We start from the raw sequence: 17,880 nt of genomic DNA on the forward strand, positions 1-17,880 counted from the left end.
TACATGTTGCTATTCCCCTAGAAGATCCACATCAAAATTTACCTCTACTGGGAAAAATTGTCTTCATCATCAGTCAGAAGTAATCACCCATTTTGTTTTCCTACATCTATTTTCATAGAATTTAATGACCTAAAAATTATCTTAAGGTCTAGTGTTAGGTAGAATGTTTCTTCATTTTTTAGCCCCATCAAAGAAATCAGCTCATCATTTTAAAATAGGCTTCATAGTATAAGCCTGTCCTGGCTGGGGTGTGAAGAGAGGTTGACTTCTGAGCTGGTTCTTTTTTTTTTTTTTTTTTTAAGATTTTTATTTTATTGTATGAGTACACTGTAGCCGCCTTCAGACACACCAGAAGAGGGCATCAGATCTCATTACAGATGGTTGTGAGCCACCATGTGGTTGCTGGGATTTGAACTCAGGACCTCAGGAAGAGCAGTCGGTGCTCTTAACCACTGAGCCATCTCTCCAGCCCCTGAGCTGGTTCTTGATCATCCTGTCTATCCCAGCATGCTCTGCTCCTTAGTTACTGACACCTGGCACTCAGTTTTGTTTTTTCATATTCCTTCCTCTAAAGTTTTGCCCAGTTAAGTCCATTTAGTTCCATGGAAGTTTAGAGTCAATTTGTCAATTTCCACACCTTATGTCCGTGATGTTTTGGAATTGATTTGGGGTGACAGCATATCATTCTGAAGGTTCAACCTTTTAGTTGCCTAGCATGTTTTTCTCTTTATGAAATTGTTTCTGTTCATTAATGTTCATAATTCAGAAAAATATAAACCTTTGATGTGCTCCTAGAAATGCTACATTTTGCTGGTGGAACTTTCTAACTTACTTCAGCTCTAATCCAACTGAAGTTTGTATGATTTAATTGTTTTGGTGTCTGTTGAGAGAATTATCAAGGTACTTTGGTCATGTGAATCTTGATTTGTGCTTTGTTTTCTGTTTGCTTGCTTGCTTGTGTTTCTCGGAGAGCATCTTGTGGTCTAGGCTGTCTGAGAACTTACTGTCTAATGTATTGGTGTTATCAGTCCTGCCTCTGTCTGCCAAGGGCTGAGATTACAGTTTGTCCAGCACAGCTCTCTCTGGTTCAGGGTTCTCAGGGATGTAGAGGATGAAGGGCACCTACAGGAGACCTGAGCTCAGGTCCCAGTTCCCATGTCCGATTGTTTACAACTGCTGATAACTTAAGCTGCTGAAGGACCCGTGCCTCCTACCTCCACCGCTCCTGAGCTCAAACGCACAGGTGCACCTCCCAACACACACACACACACACACACACACACTCACACACTCACACACACACCCCCAACACACACACCCCCAACACACACACACACACACACTCACACACACCCCCAACACACACACCCCCAACACACACACCCCCAACACACACACACACACACACACACTCACACACACCCCCAACACACACATTCACACATACCCCCAACACACACACACACACATACACACTCGCTCTCTCTCACTCTCACACACACACACACACACACACACTCGCTCTCTCTCACACACACACATACACACACTCTCTCACACACACACATACACACACACACACTCTCTCACACACACACACATACACGATTAGATTCTTTTAAAGTTTCTGAGATAGTAAGTTTTTGAAGAAGAAAATTTTAAAAATCACAAAACCAGCACACTCAAAATAATGTTCATTTTCACTATTTTCTGGAAACAATATTAATTAAAATTAACACTAGTTTCTAAACTAATGAGAATTATTTTTTCAGGACTGTTAACTTTATTAAAACCCAGATGACAGGGAAATTTGTCTCATTCAAAATGAGCAGTAAGAACTTTCCTCAAATTCAGACAGCTTTTAGCTGCTGTCCCAGCTGTGTGACTACACTCCATGCAGACTCAGACTGCAAACCCCCTGGTCTGTCTGTCAGAGAGCTGATTCTTTAGAACCAAAGCGTGTTCTAGCACAGGAAACTAACAAGCACCTTTTCTATTACTTCTCAGTAGTGGACAGTATATCCCCATAAAGTCAGTTTACAGAAGTTTATCCTCATGATAAATGCCACCCAGTATGGGGCATAAACCAAAGCTCTATTCGTTACTATTGCTGCTAAGTTACAGCCAAGAGAGCAGCAGAATCAGACTTAACCTGGTACAAAGAGCACAAACACGGAGTTTGAAATAAACCACGAGAAACAGGAAAAGGTGGTAGAGTTCTCTCTCAGAACTGCATCATGTGAGTGGGTTTAGACAGCTCACAGACTGCATATCTGAGGCATCTCTGTTTAATTAGTTCTAGAAGGTGGGTCTGCTTGCACTTCTCACTGGGACTTCCAAAACTGTCCATGTATATTTTAGGAAAAGAAATAAAATCAGTATTCATAAAACTATGCAAAATGTGCAGGTACCAGGTATTTATTAAACTCACCGTTGAACGGGACAGGAGATGGTGAGCATGCCTCGGGGAACAGAGAATCAAGTAATTAAGTTTCCAGTTTAGATATAAAATTACGTCCTGTCTTCCAGGACAATATCACTGTAACATTGGTGCTGTCTGTTTCCAAGACAATTCACCTCTCTCCCACACACAGTCTGTGTGCACTGCTATCCAGTGAGAACCATATTCAGCAGTTAGGGTGGCACATCCTTGTAATCCCAGAGCTTGGGAGATGGAGTTTAGGGTCATCCTTGGCTACATATAGAATTAGAGGCCAGCCTGTGCACATTGGACTGTAGGTCCAAAAAACAAACAAAAAGGATTGCTTGCATCATCGTCATTTCGTAAAACAGTATCTTTCAAATAGCAGCATAAATAAGAAGCAGTTCTTAGACACCCAGCAAATATGCAGGGAGGTCACCATGTGCCTGGGATGAAGTCGAAGCTGCCACTCGATATGACTTGTTCTCTGTGTTGATGGAGCCGCCATCTCCTGGTCTGTTTCAACGTTGGGAGCTCCAGCCTTCCCATCACTGGATGGCTTGACTGTGTACAGACCCTTCTTTAATGTGCAGGAGGAAGGTGCCCCAGGGAATTGGGTCCCAGGTCAGCCTGGATTAGGACATACTTTCAAGAGTGCTGACAGAGTATAATTGAGTTACTGGAATTCTTAGCTCTCAGTAGGACCCTTAGCCCCTGCCCTTGTTTGAACAATCATCTTTGACATTGCATGGCCTGGACCTGAGAAAAGTAGGAGTTATTGGGGCGGGGTGGGGTGGGGTGTCATATGACCAATTTCACTTAATTAAAGAATACAGCTATCATGTTCTCTGCTTCTTAATGAATGTTTGTACATTTGACTTCGATCACACTTGTGTTTTGATATTTTATATTTCCCACACATATAATCACTGATTTCATCAGACATCGTACTCTCAAGATATGGGTGTGCTTGCTTTTATAGATCCCAGATAGTGCCTTCTCTTCCAGAGGAGCTCACTGCGTGACTTGCGTATAATGGGCCAGTGTCCACTCAGCAGAGATAGTACCTTACATTAGTGGTTTTGTCAGGTAAAGCATAATTGAACTCACTTTACTGAAGTCCTGCAGAAGACAAATCCCAGTCTAGTCATTTGGGTTTGTGAATGGTTTGGGCCTCTCAGGTCCTACCTGCAGTAGCTGGCGTCTCTGAAGTTTGGCATGTTTCATTTTTTCTCTCGCTCAAGAATGTGTCTTCATTCTGTGAAGGTAATTTAACAATGGGATTTTGTTTCACTTTAATTATCTATGAGAGTTACGTTGTGTGATTCAAACTATGTTATTTGCTATATACATTCAGAGCACCTTTATGCAGAAATAATTATTCATTGTAGCCACTTCCCTTTTAGCATTAAATTAGTATGACTATCTACAAACTTACAGAAGAGCACGTTGCCATTTATAAAGTCTGGTATTTCAGATTTTATAGAACAATCTGTAATTCTTACAATGAAAATCACCTGAGTAATTGTAAAGTCGATACCTGGGGTTATTGTTACCTTCATGCTTATTTTGAAAATCCATGAATTGTTTCGTTACTGATGTGTAGAGGGTTGAGTTTCGTGGCAGAAGGCGAGTGTACATGGCTTCCTTTCTTAAGGGAAAGAGATGTATTCTGGGAAGGGCAGTGCTCTTCAAAGCTATGCTTTTGAATTCTTTGGTGCATTGCTGAACTAACGTAAACTTTTATAAAATAACAGGAGCTGGAGGAAATAAATTATATTTATTTTACAGTATTTTTGTTATGGTCGAAGACACCTGAATCCGGACTATTTTCAGATTGTCTTTTTTTTTTTTTTTTTTTTTGTCATTGAAGAGGATTGTCTAAAACCAGCTAACCCTCTTTTTGACTTTTGTACCTTCAGAGGCACGGAACAGCTCCACCGCCAATGAAACTGCCCCCACCTTACAGAGCTCCCTCTGCAGACACTGAGGAGAGTGAAGAAGACAGTGCCCTGACCGACAGTGAGTTCCTTTGCATTATTTAGGGTAGATCCAGGGCTTATTAAATTATGCTGCCATGACTACCGTGAATCACAAATACAAGGCCACGTCTTCAAAAATGTGCACAAACATGCGTTAAAAATAAAGTTGTTTTTAATATTTGAAACTCCTGTGGCTTTTATTTCCTAAGCTTTCCTATTTGAAATTAACAAAGGACACTTACGAAAGCTATGTTATATGATGTTTACTTTTACTAATTGATCATGAAACAAAAAACTGCTGAACCCTGAGTGTTGGGTTTTAGCCCTAACCATCTGAGCTGGACACGGGCACTGCTTCTGGATTCTTCCCTTTACAGGATGCTGACATGATTCGTGTAACAGCACAGGGGGTCTCCATGTCTTACGGAGGCATTGGGAATCTGTTTCCTGATTTTATTTGCAGTAGTTGAATCAGCTATACCTTTGGACAGAGGTTTGCTAGAGGCTGTATTTAAAGACGTCATATTTCCTTTTGCATGCACAGTGTGTATAGTTAAGCCTGGTTGCTACTTATGCAGTTTCCTCTGTGGGATATGGAAGTGGTTTGAAAAGTAATTAGTGACAGTGCCATGTAGTTTGTACAAAAAGTTGTCGGCGGACATTTTCAAGGATGAATTTTGTGTCCTTTGAATTGTATAGGTATGTTACATCTTTCTTTAAAAATTTCTCCTACTTCAATACAGGAAAGTGTTTGGATGTAAAAATGGAGAGTTGAAAGTAGGTTGTAGCACTTTCTAGACTCTGACCTTAAGTGTGGTCAGTCAGTACTTCATGTGCTGATAGTGAGGGCTGGATGAAGGAACAGGTTTTGACAAGCAGCATGGTTCATCTCTAAAAGGCTTTGCTGTTCCTGTTGCTCTTTATGATGGTTGAGCCCACTTTGCTATTTTTATAAGCGGGACTAAGTAGAAATGAAATACAAGAATCTCGCTGGTGGTCACGTTGACTTGATGGAAGTTTGATGTGTTCTCTGTGGCTCTGTAGAACCCTCTGTCTTGCTTTGTTTTCAGTAGTTAACAAAGCTCGATGGAGTGCAGTCTGCTGTGTAGAAATGTTATCAGCTGTGAAATGAAGAGTCCGCTCCTTTGCCTAGGCGGAGCCAGCAGCGTAGGTGGGGACGCAGTGCTACAGAACTAGATCAGGCTCCTACTGCAGAGAGCCACCACTGCAGGTGCTGGTGGGGGAGCTCACGCGTGTTCTCATACAGATGCTGGCACAGCCACTCACAGTGCTTCGTCTAATCTATTTGTGGCTCATTTTGCTTATCGACAAATGACTGGATGTCTTACAGTACTCTGCTTCAGATGAGCAGAGAAACTGCACCTCAGAGAAATGAAGGAGTGCACCCGTATCATACAGCTAACAAATAGTAGGAATGGGGCTTCCACACTGGCACCGGGAAGAGCCTTGCTGCAGCATAAAATACCTACTGTCCAGACAAAGTTACAAAGTGGCGTGGACTTCACTCACAATACTCTTCCTGCTGTGAGATATGCATGACAGCATCCTCTTCCCCAAGTCATGTGTGCTGTACATCCACACATACACAACAACGGTCACTGATTTGCATTAAGTGTGGAAAAACTTGTCATTTCTCCTTACTACAGAAACTTTCATTTCATGGTTTCTCCAGTAAATCCATTTCTGTCTGAGATTCTTCTCTCCATTGCTTTGCCTGTGATGTTTGTCATTCTCAATGTTTACAGCCCTCCAATCTCACACGCCACTGATTTCACTGTTGATCCCCAGAAATGCTGAATAGCTCACACAGCATGCCTGCAACCTAAGCCTCTGGCCTCCCGTGCTCTCTTTAGAGTAGATCCCACAGGTTTTCTTTGTCCTGTAATCCTCACTAATTTAATATTGGGTTCACCAATATTAAACAGGTTGTTTATCTGACTTTTTCCTGTCCTAATAAAATGTGTTTCATTTTATGAAATATATTTCATAACTTTCCCAAGGTCTGTAGCTGTAAGTATGTGTCTTAAATTCACCTGATGGCTCACAAGGCAGTGCTGATTTATAAGAAAGATCACAGACATGAGGTACACTGCAAAGCCCACTGAATGGCTTTATTAGTTGGTTAGTTCTGGACTTCATGTAGGTAGGGTTTGCTGAATGGATGCTGTGGTGGGTGAATACTATTGAAAGGTATTGGGAAAGTGACAGGGAATGTTCTTCTCATTGGCTGATATTCTGATGAAGGATAGATCTGACATCATCGGCTGGTTTAATAGTAATTAGCATGGAGGAAAATACAGTGGGACTAAGAATTAAATATAAGATACTAAAGGTAGTATGAGAAAAATCAGTGCTTTGCGTGAGACCACATTAAGTAGAATGGTTCAGAGACTAAGATAGGATCCTCGGAACCCTGTGCTAGGCACACGTGGCTCACGCAGTCTTGAGATAGTTGAGAACACTGAGACCCGGCCAGGCAGCAGCATTTTAACTGTGTGAGTCAACTGTCCATCCCCATGAGACAGCGCTAGGGACAGTCAACTTTTTAAGAGGAAATGGTTTCTTTTCAGTCAGCTTTAAAGGTCTCCCATCAGATCCCTTGGCCTGTTGATCTGAACCTGTGTCTGTGAAATGCATTGGGTAGAAGCATTTGACTCAGGAGCTGTTAAGTCATGGAGCATGGACGAGAGGGGAAGACAGGGTGAAGAAATGAGAGACTTGAGGAGGTGGAATAAGAGAGAGAGGAGAGCCTGGGTCCCAGTGTCACTTCATAAGCATTCCGTCTCCACCAGCTTTAGATCCCGCCTAGTGTCTACAGGGCTTCCATCAGAGCCATATACTGGTTGCCAGGCCTTAACCAATGGGATGTTCATGTTTTAGGCTTATTTATTTAATTTTATATGTATGAATGTATATATGTACTGTACCACATGCATGCTTGGTGCCAACAGAATTGAGAGGTGTATGTCAAATTCCCTAGAAATGGAGTTATGGTTGTCAATGGATTTGAACATGGGTCCTCTGCAAAAGCAGCAAGTGGTCTTAACCACTGAGCTGTCTTTCCAGCCCTAACAAATGAGATTTTGAGGGACATGTAAGGACTAAATCATAACTACCAGCAGAGGTGCATGTGTAGAAATATGCATATATATTTGAGACAAAAGTTGCACAAAATACTACTTTACAATGTGATTTATTTTGTTATCTTTTTATTCCTTTTTGGTTTTTAAGTGCTGGTTATAGTTGATTTATTTACAGTTAACTTTCTTATAAGGTGTTTATGTAATAGTCTACATTTGGGAAATACTAATCTGGACTTACAGCTTTCAAATTTCAGAGTTCATCAGAAGCACTTGTGAAGCATTGACTGACAGTCCCGCCACGGACTCAGAGTCCTTAGATGTAGGAGGACCTAAAAAGTAATATTTCTAAACAGTTCTCTGCTGATTCTACTATTTCCAAGAACCACCTTGGGAAAACCATTGGTGGGGGTGCTGATGAATTTACTTAATAATCATGTGAGGGCTAAAGAGATGGCTCAGCAGTTGTGTGCACACGGCTGCGATGGGCCTTCAGTTGTTCCCAGCACTCATGTGGGACAGCTCACAGCCAGCTGTAGCTGTAGCTCCTGGGGGATCAATGCCGCTCCTCTCTATGGGCACCTCCACTGGTGCATATGCCCACACATACTCAAATGTAATCTTTAAAAGAGCAGTATGGGAATAGCTCTGCCCAGTGACCCAGCAAGGCCATTTCCAGAAGATACTTGCATGAGATTCTAAGACAGTGTTTCTGGGACACTTCTGCTGTCCTCCCTCTTTCAGTGCTTAGCCGTGACATGGTGCTGAAGAGAGGCCACAGACACAGGCAGCTGCTGAATTTAGCACCATGATTGGCATAGAAGAGCAAGGATTCTTACTGACGCAACCTTAGTAAGCAGTGCTCACGTCATCAGAATTAAATACTACACCTAGTATCCACCGCGTAATAGATGAGGCATCTAGATGCCTTACCTTGCCTTGTGGAACATATTTCATGACATATTAGGGGCCAATTGAAAAAAAAAAGTCTTCACAACAGGTAATACAGATGCATTTTCATTCCTGGCCTCCGTGTCTGTAGCTACGTTCTTCATCCCATAGTGTCTTAGTGAGGGTTTCTGTTGCTGTGATAGAACGCCATGACCAAAGGAACTTGGGGAGAAAAGGACTTATTTCACTCACAGTGCCATAGAACAGCTCATCATCTTAAGTAGTGAGGACAGGAACTCGTGCAGGGCATGCACCTAGAAGCGGAAGCTGGAGTAAAGGCCATGGAGGGGTGTTGCTGACTGACTCGGTCCCCATGGGTGGCCCAGAATGGGCATTACCACCCCAGGACCACCAGCCCAGGGATGGTAATACCCACAGTGGGCTGGGGCCTTCCCCACTAATTAAGAAAATACAGCCTGATCTTATGGAGGTATTTTCTCAATTGAGGTTCCCTCCTCTCTGATGACTCCAGCTTCTGCCAGGTTGACATAAAACTAGCCAGTATACATAGTTACAGTAACATGGCAACAGACCAAGGTTTTATTGAGGACAGAGTATATGGCACATTTCTCCTTAAAGCTTCAAATGCAGTCCCATTTGGTATTCAGAAGACTTTGAAGGCTGTTAGACCTTGTTTCACTTCTTGTCAGCATTGGGAGCTGCACCTGATTCTTTAGCCCAGTGTTATGGGCTAAACCCGTGGCCTTCACTTATCGTTTTATAGCATGTACCATAGCATAGCTCTCGATAGACCTGTCAGATCAATATCTGTCTTGTTAAACTCTCTTAAGTTCCAGGAGGTGGGTGGCTACAGAGCCGATTTTTTTGGTGGGTGCATTGAATTTCAGTAGTGGGAGCATCCGTGACACAGGGTGTCTGATCCCAATGGGAGACGGGGGGGGGGGGGGCGCGCTGGATGAGATTGCTGTGCTATGCACAGGCCCTTTCCTGCTGACTTCCACATCTAGCCAGTTCTCTGTGCTGCTTTCACTTCTTAAAGATTAAGATCCAATTACATCATTCCCTTCATTTTCTTCTTTCCCTCTCAAAAATCATCACCTCCTAAATATACATACAACCTTCTAAGTCCATTTAGTGTTGCTTGTATGAATACAATTTCAGCGCTGACCTTTAGTTATTTGGTAACCAATTGCTGCTCTCAATGCTGGGGAAAGGTAAGTCCCTCTCCCTCAGCAGGCCTGCTGTGTGGAAGTCTCTCACCAGCAGCCTGACTCTTACACCCACCTCACCCCAGCCGCTGGCTGGAAAGGCCATCTCAGCTGCTGGAAGTGCGTGATAAACTGCTCCTGAGTCACTCTGGTTACCCAGCCTTCAGTGGAGAACTGGGTATACACGCAACCCCATCCTCCCCTGGTGGGGTCCTTCCCTTCCCTGCTATGAGAATTCCAGAACAGAGCTGTCTTTGTGGTTTGCTTTTCTATCTTGTTTCTCCTTTTTTTGGGGTTGGTTGCGGGCTGTAATGTATTCGTGTGGCTGTCTGGTGTCTACTTGACACCAATTGTGTGTACTCAGTACTCAGGTGTTGCTTGAGGACTTACCTAGCACTGCTTTTCAGCCGTGAAGTGTGCTGATAGCCTCCCCTGGTGACCTGGTTTATGCAGAGCATGCGACCTTGATTATCAGACATCATCACTTCATGGTTTGCCTCAGCTCCTGCTTGTTTTTTGTTGTTTCATTTTTGACTTGTTCTGTTTTCCTGAAATAGTCGTCTTATGTGGGTCAGGCTGATCTTGAGCTCCTGGTTCTTGTGTCTCAGCCTCTTGAGTGCTGGACTTATGGGAGATGAAGTTTATTAACAGAACTGTTACTAAGAATTCAAGTATTTATAAGTATAGAAGTGAAAATCGATAAAAACTTAGTGCACTAGAACTCAGACAATAACTGTTGGCCCTTACAGGGTGATCCTAGTTCACTTTCTCTGCAAGAGCCGTGTAGCCACTGCCTCTGTGTTTAATACTTGCCATGTCTTTGCTAAACTACTCCACAGAGTTTGCTTATCAGCAGTTAGTTGTTCCACATCAGATGTCTTCAAAAGCTCTTGATGTGCATATATAAAATCAAGTACATGTACTTTTTGTAGTTTAAAAATAGTCTTGTAGGAAATTCTTGTATGTTTTCATGCACGGGCAAAAACCTCTCTCAGACAAACAGAATCTGTGTCAGGTTTGGAAGAATATAGGGACATTTTCAAATGCCACCATCCTAGGAAGCTAGTAGAGCTTGGAGCTCAGTCCCCACATTCCTCCGAAAACAGAAGGACAGGAAGAGCAGTTACAGAAGACGCAGTTGTCAGTCTATTTAAAAGAATTTTAAACCTAAAATTCTTTTGGCTACCATATGCAGGAGTATATGAATTGTGCATGCACACACACACATACATACACACACACACACACACACACACACACACACACACACACACACACACACACATACACCCCTTGTCAGTATGGGCCACTAATTTCCTAATAAGAGAAAAACTAGAAACCATAGGAGCACTGCAGTCAGGAGTGTGTAACAGCTGGGATATCCAGTAGCTGTGTGTTTGTCTCACACTAGGGCTCTGGGTCTCTAAAGCAGTCCAGAAGAGTAATGTGGTTTTAACCCAAATCCTAAGTGAAATATACTGTTGGTTAATATGAGAACTTGACATTCTTTTGACTTGTAAATGAAATTTTGGAAAATAAAAAGAGAGTAGAGAACTCTACCTTCCACTGCTCTGATTGGTGGTTACCCCCATTCTGTGTAGGGCCATGCCATGTGCCACTGTCTTAGCTGAGTGACTCTTTGTCGTAGGACTGTCTTTGCACGGGAAGATACATATCAGTACATCAGGTCTGCATGGGCTAGATACAGTTAGATGGCAACAGCATCTTTCCAACCACTTTAGGTGTGACCATGGCTCCAGCCATTGCCAGGCGTCCACTGGACTCATTAGAAATAGGGATTCAGTTGTTACTTATTGGGACTTGAAGGGATAATCCTACTCACCGAAGTGCTTTAGGGGTGGGTTTAGGCTTCCTGGAATTTTGAGGCTTGTTCTAAAAGTGATACATTGTAATGAACAGAAGCTACTTAGGAAAGAAAGAGTGTGTTTGGCTTTTGGTTCCAGAGGACCGGAGCCAATAACCAGAAGGAAGGCATGGAGGCAAAAACAGGAAGCTGAGAACAGAGAGTATGAACTGCAAGTCCAGTGTGGCCATAAACTCTCAAAGCCTGCCCTCAGTCCATGGCTTCTTCTTGCAAAGGTTCCAGAACCTCCCCAGACAGCACCACTAACTAGGGACCAATACCTGAGCCTATGGGGGACACTTCCCATTCAAACCACTACAGTTCTTTAAATGCATTAAAATCACTGACTTATGCATTTGTTACATACAGTTGTACTTGATACATATATTCAAATCATATGCATGCGAGGGATAGTTGAAGTTATGAACAGGTCTCCACTAAAGGAGGAGTGGAAATCAAGTAGCATGCTGTTCTAAAGAAGGGAAAGAAAATCACTTGTCTTCTCTGATTTGGGGGTGGGCTATTTCAGTGTTGCAAAGTGCACCTGAGGTTTATCAAATTTTGTGGCTGAGAATCCCGAGACCAAGAGTCACTAATTTGCCCCAAATCACAAAATGGGGTACTGATGAGGCAGAGGTAGACCCGGGTGTCACTTTTAAACCCTGCACCCAGTGCTCGCCTCTGTTTTTAGTGTGGAGCAAACACTTGGGGAACAAAGGTCTCTTGTGCATCCATGGCCTCCTCGGCTGATCTCTGCCTCACCAATAGGTGTCACTGTAGTCAACAGTAGTTGCTAACCCAGCATGGAGCTTTGAGGATGCTCACCAATGGCAGGCAGGGTGAGTAGCACCTGCCAGCTTTCGCTAAATAATGCCTTTTTATTTTTGACAATACAAAATAGAAGGATACCAGTTAAGACTAAATTGTTTTAGTTTTTCAGAGTGATTTTCCTTATGTCTTACATAGTTAATTGTCCTTTTATGGACTTTCCTATTTATAACTAAGTGAAATAAGCAATATTTATATCCTAGCTATATGATTAGAGGCTGGTAATACTGGTTTCCTATTTTAGCTTTCTTAAATTGTGAGAATGTTCTAAGCTTCTATAGTTCAGGTGAATTTAACAGAAGTATACATTTTAAAACAGTATTGTTGAACAGCTTTGAGCTACATTTAAATTGCCGTGTATGTCCTTGACTTTTTTCCCACCTGGCTTATGAAGCAGTAATCACAAAATGAGTGTTTTATCTGTAGCTTACACAGAAAGGTTGGACAACACTGAAGTGATTGACTGATTTGGATTGTAATATAATGACCAGAATCTTTGCGGTTTGCCATATGTGGGTTAGGTGTGCTGGGCTAGGCTAGGTAGAGCGGGAGAAGTGGCTTTAGCTTTTTTTAAAAAAAAAAAACAGTTTCTATGAATCACCTTTGTTCCCATTTTAGTTTTCCTCCCAAAGCTAACGTGTATTTAAAGTGTCAGAGACTCTAATGAGTCATAATTAAGGCATTATAGTTTGCACTGATGGCTTTCTGACAAAGCTGATTTTGTGCTGGAAGCAGTAAGGAAGAGAAAATGCTGATGACTAGTCTGAACTGGGAGCAGGCTTAAATCCATAGCTGCCTTTAATTTGCATGGGAAAGATCGTGTCCCCCAAAGCACTGCTTCTCCGCAGGAAAATGGGCCATTAACACGGCATCAATTGAAGTTGGCTACAAAATAAGTAGTGGCATTTGTATTGCCTCTGAAATAGAGCTTTCTTTCCTGCGTGCACAGGGTGACTGGTGTCACAGGCTACAGCATGCAGTCCCTATGTGTGCAGGGTGACCGAGCGTCAGAGCCAGAAGCAGCCTGCAGCATCCGAGACTCTGACTGGAGGACCAGGGATTGCCTTTCGCTGGCAGACCTCTCCAGGCAGCTCTCGCCTACCGGCAGATGTGACTGTGAGCTTGGGGAAGAGATTGAAATGAGCTTAATTGATTATTTCCCACAGTAGAACACAATGACAGGTTGCCCTTTAAAAGAATAAAATCTGAGGGAAAAAAGACTATAGGCCCAAGGTCGTGAGAAGAGAGGACAGAGTCGGTGGAGAGAGTGGAACTGCTTCCAGCATCGACCTGTGAGGAATGCAGCAGCCCTGAAGGGAGCCGTCCTGCAGCATGGTCCACGGGGGGTTCCCAGGTAAGGCTTCTGTTGCCTACGACGGATCTTCAGGTCTTGCTGCATGCAGTCAAATGCTGCTTTAGCGTTGGTGCAGAATGTGATATCGTTTAATGATCTAAACAGCAGTGAGCTAAGGCATTTCCCTTAAGTGAGAGTAGGGGTACTTGGGCATGAGCAAGGTGGACGCGTGCTGGATCCTCACAGCACCTTTACCTGGAGTCAGCCTTAGAGCGTTTTTAGAAAACTAGAATATGTTCGTAGTTTCTGCACCAAAATCCTTAACACTCAGTGTGCAGTATGCTTGCCTTTCAGCATCATGATTGAGAAGTAGGTCTCCTGGGTATTTATTAGCATTATTTGTGACTTCGCTGTGATGAAAAGAGAAAGGTATTTACATTAGAATGAAGGTATTCAGATTAATTTTACCGCTGAGAAGTCAGCATTTTGGATGTAGGTGAAAGCAGTGTATCACTAAGGAAAAGAGCAGCAGGAAGAAGCCTGCTCTCCCTAACCTGTAAATAGTCCTTAAAGAGTATTGGGATTGGTCCTCAGCCTCCACCATCTGAGCCTGCACCTTTGATTCATTAGGTTGGGGGACTCGGCTTCTGCAAGCGTCACCAACAACTTCCTTGTTAAACACATATTTTGGAAATTATTGCTCAGTTGACAGCACGAGACCCTCAGTAGTATAAGCATCTGTTTGACTTTTAAAAAATTAATGTGTTAGAACCAGAGCTCCTTTTTATCCAGTTAAAATGTACAATATTTAGAACCGATAAGAGCCTTCATGAGTACCTTTATCTACGGGTCAGTTTACTCAGAGTCCGATGCAGTGTGACTTCCTTTTCATTTTCAGCAGAATGACTCAAATCAGGTTTGGTCCTGTGCTAGCAGGACATATGCAGCAGCCCCGGTTTAAGCAAGCACACTCCTGGCTCCTCTCTCAAGATAACTGGCACAAACTTTGCTCTTTCTGCAGCCTGGGCATTTTAATGCAGTGGTCCTGCATAGCGTATTATCCAGTCTGTGCATTTAGTTTCCAGGAAATATATGTGCTGGTAAACATATGCGTCACAGACTCCCCAGAGAAGCCACTGCCTTCACTGTGTTTGTTTCTGTTGTGCAGTTAGAGTTGCTTTCCAGCAGATGTCTGTCATCTTGTCAATACCACTTCTCAAACTTGGATGACAATGGAACTGTGGGGATGAACTAGAACCTGCTGGATCAGGCTGCCTCTTTGGGTTGTGTTTGTTTGTTTGTTTGTTTGTTTGTTTGTTTTTCTTTAAAGCAATCCAAATTATAAATACATCTAAATATCCTCACTACCATAAGTTGCCCTTGTCCATGATTAAGAGCCAAGGTAAAAAGCCATAGCCATTTCTGGAAATTACATGGATGTATTCATTAGCAATTTTTATATTCTTTGAATTTAATCACAGTAATATATGAACTCAGTTTTAGAACTGTGATTAACTATGAATGTGTGCCGTTGTGGTAGAGCATGTGTGTGCTACATGTTAAATGTCCACATTGCTTCTGCTCAGGGTTAACTGCTCATGGTTTCATAGCAAATTTTCTCCAATATTTAAAAGACTGTCTATTGTTTTACATCTTTTTATGTATCTACCTACCTGCCTACCTATGTATCTATGTATTTGTCTATTGTGCATGGGTATGTGTGTGTCTTCATGAGTTTATGTGTGCCATGTACCTGTAGTTACCCTCAGAGATCAGGGACCATTAGGTCTGGAGTCTTAAGAGGTTCTGAGTCACCTGATTTCCCCATTAGGAAACAAACCTGGGTCCTCTACAGGAGCAGTGAGCACTCTCTCCAGCCCCTAATGCCAACGTATGTCTAATGTCATAGTCACATATTGTGTCTGTTGCTTACATCCTCAGTTAAGATTAGTCAGTTGGTTTTCATGGAGTGGGGAGGTTGTTGGTATCTTAAACAGATATAAGTGTAACAAACTCTCTATTATGATCCGTCTTAAATCGGAGTCTGTGTGAGCCATGAACGGTATGCCCGCTGACCACAACAGCATTTGGAAGATTGCTCTGATTTTTGGGAGCAGGCTGGGCTGGATATTGAGACAGAGAAACTGGGGGCTGGGGGCGTATGAGGGGGAAAGGGGGAAAGGAAGGGAACAACAGAGAGAACTGCAAAGTCCATGGAGAGCACAGAAGCGCTGTACTCATGGCCAGGGGGAGGGGAAGGCGAGAAACTGAACCAGGAAGGGTGCTTCTTCCTCACACTGTGTCCTGCGCTTACAAGCTAAAGCAGTTTCTGAACTGGAGATCAGAGTAGTAGCTCACACAATGAGCCTGTGTGTTAGAACACTGAAATATAATTCCCAGTTTCGCTTTTTCCCTTTTCAAAAGGTTTACTGTATACTCTGCTAAGTGCTTCATATACTCTATTTTCTTTATGGTTTCTCCTATACATTTATATATTATTGGTCTTAATTTATAGGTAAAACATACATGAAAGACGTTCACTGCATTCTTTAGCACTTCACGTTTTAATATTGAAGGTTCCCATTCAAGCAAGTGAGGCTGAATTGGGAAAATTACAGCAATGGAGGCGTGCCATGAGCTGAAGGGTGTGCTTCACGTTTGAGGCACAGAGCCGTGTGAGCCAGACCTCCCTCTCAGCGCCAGCAAACGTCTCTCCCTTCGCTGAAACATTAGTGCATTTAGAGAAGAAGTAGCAAGTCTCCTGTTGTTGGCCTCTTGAAAATGGATGTGTTGGTGGCTTCTGAATGTTTCGGTAAACCTTGGAATGCTTGGACCTCGAGCCTTTTCCATGCTCGTCCTGGGTGAGATGGGTGGTAGGCGGGATGAGTGTTTTCTTCATGGCGTCTTGAGTCACAGTTGCTCTCAGCTCAGTAGTTCTTATGCCTTCTTCAGGTGCTCAGTGTCCCGCAGTGTCTGCTACCTTGAATGTTAACAAATCCAGTACAGATGTGGGCGCATCCTGGGGATGGAAGCCCTCACAATTTCAGAAGCAACGATCTTATAGTTTACAAAAGTCTGAGGGAGAGAGATTGGCATCTGATGGCTAGAGCTGGAATGCTACGACGCTTCTTCATTTCTTTCTTTCGTTTGTTTCTGTTTTTCAAGGCAGGGTTTCTCCGTGTAGCCCTGGTTGTCCTGGAACTCACTCTGTACAACAGACTGGCCTCAACAGCAGACATCCGCCCACCTGTGCCTGGGACTAATGGTGTGAGCCGCCACCACCAAGCTCATTTTCTTTAGAAACAGGGTCTCACTGTGTAGCCCACGGAACTCACTATTCAGCCCAAGTGGGATTTGTAGCACTCCTTCTCACAAGTGGGAATTTCAGACGCGAGAACCAGACTTGGAAAAGTTTTGATGCGTCTGTAGGGCTAAAGAATGTCTGTCTTTTGTGTCAGTCGTGACTGCTTCTCTGCCGTGTGGAATCTCTGAGAACTCCTCCTCATGTTCATTGCTTCCCTTCCTCTGTGTCAGGTGCTGTGTTGTGTGCTTAATAACTTGTAAGTTATTTAGGCCCATGTTTTGATTGTTCTTTAGCAAGTGACATTATAGCAGGTAGATAATCTGGATTGCATAGCAAAAGAACCTATGAAACTTCCTTCCTGTTCTTCAGGCCCCTGAGAATCTGCAATCTGTTTTCCTAAGTTTAATTACTGCTTCCCCTGTGAGCAGTGTCTGTGGCTTGCAGTGCTATGCTGACATTACCTCTCTAGCTTTTGCTCTTCCCCATAGTAAGAGTTTAAGGTGTCTTCAGTCTCCCTGCATGCGTTTTATGCATTTTTTAATCCTAAGTCAGAGGTTACAGAACTTACCAGTGAACAGAATAGTTCTCAAAGTGTGGCCCATCAACCTCCAGAGCCAGTGGGACATTTCACTTCTGTTTTTGAGCACATGAAGGCAGGGTCAAAAACATGGAGGAAGCTAAGTAGCTCACTGGCCAGGAACAGAGTACCAGGTAAGGAGAACAGGAAGGTAGGACCGCCTGCAGACTGGGGTGCGATTATCACAGATAATCCACACGTGTGGGGCCCAGGATTGTGGAAAGTAAGTGAAGCCCAGGAGGGAAGTAGGGCCACTATCAGACAAGATTGGCGACGTTTCTTTACACACCAGCAATCCAAGCTCCGAGTGGCTATGGTTTTCACATCACATATGAAACACTCGAGGAAGGCTGATCAGCTGCGGCCCGGCATTCTCAACTGCAACTGA

At 43.2% G+C, this 17,880-nt stretch overlaps 1 protein-coding gene across 4 annotated transcripts in view; it reads left to right on the forward strand.

Moving 5' to 3' along the window:
- The window catches only part of Patj (PATJ, crumbs cell polarity complex component), a 304,077-nt gene that overhangs the window by 132,762 nt on the left and 153,435 nt on the right, over nt 1–17,880 (forward strand). For 2 of the 4 annotated variants that reach the window (XM_087660182.1, NM_080398.1), the window contains 1 exon segment: nt 4,345–4,444. In XM_087660182.1, coding sequence (XP_087516308.1) covers nt 4,345–4,444 — 100 coding nt within the window. 4 annotated transcript variants of the gene reach the window in all.

This window comes from Rattus norvegicus, chromosome 5 (genome assembly GCF_021556685.1).
Source record: "Rattus norvegicus strain SHRSP/BbbUtx chromosome 5, alternate assembly SHRSP_T2T, whole genome shotgun sequence".
Taxonomy (NCBI): Eukaryota; Metazoa; Chordata; class Mammalia; order Rodentia; family Muridae; genus Rattus; species Rattus norvegicus.